General features: G+C 38.6%; 1 protein-coding gene across 2 annotated transcripts; it reads left to right on the plus strand.

Annotated features, from left to right (window-relative positions):
• The first annotated feature begins 3,333 nt into the window (after window positions 1-3,333).
• Window positions 3,334-5,629, plus strand: LOC310822761 (B-cell CLL/lymphoma 7 protein family member B-B-like). 2 transcript variants are annotated; one of them, XM_083695232.1, is made up of 6 exons: window positions 3,334-3,595; window positions 4,045-4,120; window positions 4,211-4,301; window positions 4,412-4,579; window positions 4,937-5,040; window positions 5,129-5,627. In XM_083695232.1, the coding sequence occupies exons 1-6, from the start codon at window positions 3,504-3,506 to the stop codon at window positions 5,198-5,200; spliced, it is 603 nt and encodes a 200-aa protein (XP_083551358.1). In that variant the 5' UTR covers window positions 3,334-3,503; the 3' UTR covers window positions 5,201-5,627. The 2 variants fall into 2 exon arrangements, with proteins under 2 accessions (XP_083551358.1, XP_083551359.1); XM_083695233.1 differs by having other exon boundaries at window positions 3,512-3,584; window positions 5,129-5,629.
• Window positions 5,630-6,187: the final 558 nt, after the last annotated feature.

The following is a 6,187-nucleotide window of genomic DNA, read 5'->3' on the forward strand; positions in this document are numbered from 1 at the left end:
ATTTATCTTTTTGTTTCGTTTTTTGGAAGAAAGAATAAACACTTTTTTGTGTTAACAATAAACATTGACATTTTAATAGCGCTGAAAAAGCTTAAGCCTAAAAACCATTAAGCATAATGTCAATGTGAAGTCTAAATGATGCTGACCTCATCCAGTCACTGTAAAAGAGTCATGCAACGTTCAAGGCATATTTAAGGAGAAGTTGCCTTTGTTTGTCCATTTAAAGATGAAAATTTAATTTGTTTTATCAGGCCTTTTTAAAGATATGTGCTTACAAACAACACAGTAAAACAGCCTTATATCTGGTGTTGAAATATAACCAATTAGATCCGATATTTTAGTAATCAATATTGATCAAATCTCATATTGTACTTTTAATGACAATTTTCAGGAATATGAGTAATACAAATAACCTATCTAGTGTACCTACAACAGATAAAAGTTAATTTTGATATAGGATCAAAGAAGATATTGCTGTTAGGGTGCAGAGCCACACCTTACTGTAGGTTCATTTATCTTGTTGTCGGAGGAAGACTTCAAAATGTGCATTAATAATGTGTTAAAAAAGGCCACTCTAAGTAATCCAAAGCAAGGTATGATTTTGTGAATCGTCACAACCATTAAGCATAGGCAAATTAATGGACAGTTTATTACTTGTGGCTAGTTGATAATGATAATGTTTGGTTACTTGGTCTACAGCACACCTTCAGAGTGTTGACCTGCGGCCTGGTCTTGTTCAACAAAGTAAACATATTTAGAGAAATGTAAGTGAACATTAGTCAGCAATTCCAATTAGTAGCCGGCTGTAATAAGGGTGTTTTTCTGACATTAATCTCGTTCCCAGACACATCCACCCAAATGCTCGGAAGGTCTGGTGGACCAAAACATCAAACTTGGCCTTCATTTACAATAACAAGGATAGGTCTTCCAGTCTGCCAGTCCTAAACAATACAAGAAAGAGAATGAAATTGAAAAGAGTTTGTCTAAACTAGTCTACTGTACCAATTCATCAAAGTTTATACAAAATATTATTGATATTTCGGGATAATTATGGACATATTTTAAAACTGAAGTGTGAAAAGAGTATGAGAACTGCCAAGTCGCCTTGGACAATAGTTGATAATATCATTGTATCCCAAACAACTTACTAAATGGAAAGTAATGTAGATAGTTAGTTTTATAATTCAAATGGAATGTTGTACTCAAACTGAAAAGTTGATGTGCTTTCAAGACACACATTCACATAAGAGGTTAACCTTTATTCCTAATAAATAGCATAGAATCGCCACTGGAATGTGAAGGCCACACACACGCCACTGATAGGTGCAGGATGATTAGGCGGCTGTTCCGCACTCATTCTCATTTATTTTGTCAGCTGGTGACACTCAGTGGATAGTTATAAGTTACAAACTTGAAATTATTGATTGTAGATGATGTGATGATATGTACAGTAGGTAATTGTCTATGGGCAAGATAGGGTGAAAGACTGTATTGTTTTTATTTTTTTACTTTAATGTTTTACATTATTGTTCTAGCCTAAAAAGAAATTAATTAAGGTTAGGCAGGAGATCCATTAGCTTAAGGGACAGTTAGTGTAGTAAACCAGGGGCGACCATTTGGCTAAACAAACTACTGGACAACCCGCTACGGTGGCCTGCATGGCCAATTCCTCTCTCAGTGTCACTCCACGAATGTTTACACCTCGACGACCAATAACACTGGATAAGAGTGGTTTTGTTATGGAAGTTTAGCCTTGAAAAAGAGACCTGCTCGCGTCATGGGGTCCTATCCTGGTTAACATCTCAGTTGCTATGCTGCTACAGCTCCAGGACCTTGAATGACGGACAGGGAGGGGTCCTTATCTCTGGGAGGGCTTGCAGGGGGTCACCAGTATTAAAAGACGTGTCAACATTCCAGTGGGCAGGGAGCCCCTAAGATGAAAGGCCAGTAGTGACTCCACTTCCATACTCATGTGCTGATCAATTTGCAAAATACTTTTGGGTCAACGTCACATCTTCAAATTTCATTATAATATGATAATGACATCAAGTGTCAAATGAACATCGATCTAAAAGAAGCAATGTCAGTGAGACAGAATGGTATTGCTTGTTGTGGTGGTGGTCCTCTGACTGCAAGGATCACCACTGGTGCAATCCCTTTTGCTTATTGCCTCTCTAACCTGAATATTTCCTTGTCGCCCCTAAGATTTCATTAAGTACAGACATAACCATATCTTGGCTCTGATTAGAATCATCCAAAGATGAGGGTCAAGTAGTTAATATGTAGCACAGGTGAACAAATTTCATGAGGGCTTTGTTTGGTTGTTATTTTTGTTTTGTAGTTAATTCTTTCAGTTGAAATGTTGATGCATACGTGGCCTGTTATGATCAATATGTCTCCTGTTACTTCTCAAGTTTAGGAAGACTGTTAAACATAGAGCTGAAATGTCACTGCCTATCCATAATTGACACGGAAAAGGGGGGGGGGGTATCAGAACTCCAATTAGAATGATCTGTCAAGAACTAGTCATCAATTAATTTAAGTGGGGAGTGACATGTACATTTCTAAAAATAGAGTTGAATGAGACAATTCAGGGAGACATATTTTACAAATTAATTGTACAATAAATGTGCTTTTGGATTGAATGTTGGCCTAAACATGGCTCTATTCCTACAGTATCAAACACACTCTCTCCTGCCTCTCACTCCCTCCTCTCTCTGTCTTATCTGTATCTGATACACTCTCTCGTACTAACTCTCCTGCGTCTCTCTCACATGCACACTTGTGTTTCATACAGGAGTATGTTACAGTCATATTATCTACATGATTCAGTACCATTTCATATTTCCCGTGTATAGGCTGTAGTGAAGGGGTTGGGGAGTAACAATACTACTATAAATTGAATTAAATAAAAAAGGAATTCGCCACCAACCTTGATTTACAGGAAAGTTTCCACTTGAAAAAAAAGAAAGGAAGCGCTGCTGAGATCTACCAGTGTGTCTTGGTAGGCCCTTGGCTACCCTCTGCTGGCCAGATGCAAGACAACAGAACAACAGAAGGGTATGCGACTCAGATGTGTTATGCTATACTTTTAAAATGTCCTCTCTCACTCTAGAATTGTCATATTTGTAAAATACAGTTTTCAACATTTAGGGAGGGAACTTTAGGGAGGGAACATATAAGTTATACATAGGTTATACAGATGAGGCTCGCTCTGTATTATCTCTGAGTAGGCTACCCCTTGGCAAATCATCGGTACTTTGTTCTTTGAGGCAGATATGGTCTCTATACCTGTAGGTTGAGTTTCTACTCAGTCAAATAGGCAGCATGGTTTCATAGCTTAATGACGTCGGATCTAAGAAGCGCTCAACCAGACCCAACCATAGAACCTTTATACTCCCAACCCAAACGAGTTAAAACCTCGCGAGAATATTGTTCTAACGGAGAAGTAGACTTCAAGTTTTGAGTTGCAAGAAAAGCTATCTCCTCAAAGTAACAACGTGATGTCCGGACGGTCAGGACGCGCGGAGACTCGCAGTCGCGCTAAAGATGATATTAAAAAGGTGCTTGCAGCCATTGAAAAAGTGCGTAAATGGTAAGTAGGCTAAACCCGAGGGTGGTTATTCAGTTGCCTTGGTAAAATTGAATTGCAATATCTGCAACGCCACACAACAAACCTCACTCGGAAAAAAACATTGTTGTGTTGTGAGTGATTGAAACAGTAGCCAATGACAGGCTGTCAAAATGGCTACACTTGCATCCGCACTTCATACGCAAAATACATGTATAACTGTCCGTTCCGTACATTGATTAGTTGTTTTCGAGGACCGCATGGTTTATGGATATTCTAAACTAAGCACTTCTTTTAAATTATGAAATAATGTCTGATCAGATCTGTGGTATTGATAAATCCAAGTTTCCTCTGCATGAAATATAGGCCCAGGCTATCAGGAACATCCCATGGGTCAAGTTTGTGATTATTGAATGTAAATCGTGTTCTCTGTTCTGTTATTCAGTGTAGAGACAATATATCTTCATTCCTAGGGAGAAGAAATGGGTAACAGTGGGAGACACATCCCTGCGCATATTCAAGTGGGTTCCAGTATCAGACACCAAACAGGTATGACCAGTCCACTATAATGTATGATTATGGCTGTCCCATATGGCTCAAGAGGTGTAAGTGGGTTCGTAATCTCTCCCTCTTTCCCAGATATACCGAAGTAAAGCCACAACTGGAGAGGTAAGAGACCTAAAAGATGTGGTCTTAGAGAACACCAGCTCTACCTCACTGGATTTCCAAGGTGAGCAAGGCACCCTCCTGGTATCAGACTGTGACGAGCACTGTGTTTTGATTTGGTCCTGGAGCAGAACAGAACTGTATTTAGGCCTCTTATTCTCTTATTCACTGCAGATGAAAACAGCAACCAGAGCTTTCTGTCAGATGTTTACCAGCCCAAAATGGACAGCAGCAGCACCTCTAGCTCTCAACATGCCAGTGAAGCAGTCAGTCCTCACACCTCAAACCTACGGACCGAAGATTCTTCTCAGCCACCCATGCTGGGACAGGAGAGTGTGGACGGTAGTATGCTGTGCACACTGCACCCATATGGGATACTCTCTCGCTGACTTATCAAACCACATGGCCACTCAGTCAAATCTGTAGACAGAGCATTATAGTACAGTACATGACATTACAGGGCTTGAGAAACTGGATGCATTTTAAAAAATAAATAATAATAATAATAATAATTAAGTATAATTGTGTTTGTATAGTCCTATATGAAACAGTTCCTCTGAGATTTGGTAAGAGGTTTTTCTCCATTTATATAGAAATAATTATTAGAACATTTAACCACTCACTTGGGTATAAATCCTACATTACATTTTGATAGCTCAATATATTAAAGTATTTCACTGTGTTTCTTGCCATATGTAGAGCCATCACAGCCACCACATGAAGTTGCTGATGAGCCACCCACATTGATCAAGGAGGACCTTCTTTTGCCCCTTGGTGAACGAGTGAGCACTACACACTTTGAGGTAATTGTGATGGGTAATTTTTTGGACCACTACAGAACAGTATGAAAGAAAGCATCATAATATTTATCTGACAATATATTTTTTACAGGAAGAGGAGGAGGGATCGGGAGCTCCCCCATTGAAGAAAATTTGCACAGAGCAAAATGCCATACTAAGATAACTAACTCATAATTGACTAGGTGGACATCATGCATGAAACCTTTTCTCATTCTTTACTGAAGGCTTCAAATGGCACATAGGCTATCACTAAATAGGCCTAAGCTTTTCTTTAATCAGAAATGGAAGCAATTTTAAATATATTGTTTATTTTGACAGTTTATATTGTTTGTTCCAAGTACACAGTAATATTAGAATTTTGGTCAGCTTTGAAAATAATTTTAAGCTCAGTTTGATGCACTCATTTATTGTACATAAAGTTCAACTATGGAAATGTGTGCCCACAGCAAGTGCCTATCTCTTTGTATACACTGCACTCTCTCTTTTCTGGCAGCCAATGTCTCAAGAAAAACATTACTTTTTACTGCTACAGTAAAACATGTTTGAAGTAATATGCTGTTGATTTCCCTTTGTTTGAACAGACTGTTAACCTTTGGTTTAGAACCTGATACCATTTGTGCGTCCTTGCTGAGCAAAGAATGAGGTTGTGGATAACTTATTTTGGGAAACTGGATCTGATCGAAAATGGCCCAAAGAATTTTCTTTGTTACATGTGTACTAAAAAGGTTTGGAATATGAACCTTGAAAGTTATTCAAGACCTTGGTGTCCTTGGACAAGCTGTTATTTAGAGGTTTGGTTACATACCTCATATTCAAGTGAGACTTATAAGACATTCTCATATCATAAGCATGTTACTCTGGATGTGCTTAAACAGTGAAGCACCTGCTGAAATGTCCACTCCTTCTTATATGGTGGTGGGTTTTGTCCCTTCCTTTTGCAGTGTTTTGCATATTTTGTCTTCCATGCGCTCATAAGAACCATTGGAACAATTGATTTGGAGAGATTAATACATATTCCATTACACTTTTTTTTTTGCCAAATTGTTTCTTACCACCACTTAAGGTCCCCAGGGTAATTTGTGCATCAACACTTAAATGGCCTTGATGTTCCTCTTAGCCCACAACTCCACATAAAACAGATGGGGAATAC

This window comes from Argentina silus (assembly GCF_951799395.1).
Source record: "Argentina silus genome assembly, chromosome: X".
In the NCBI taxonomy this organism is placed as follows: Eukaryota; Metazoa; Chordata; class Actinopteri; order Argentiniformes; family Argentinidae; genus Argentina; species Argentina silus.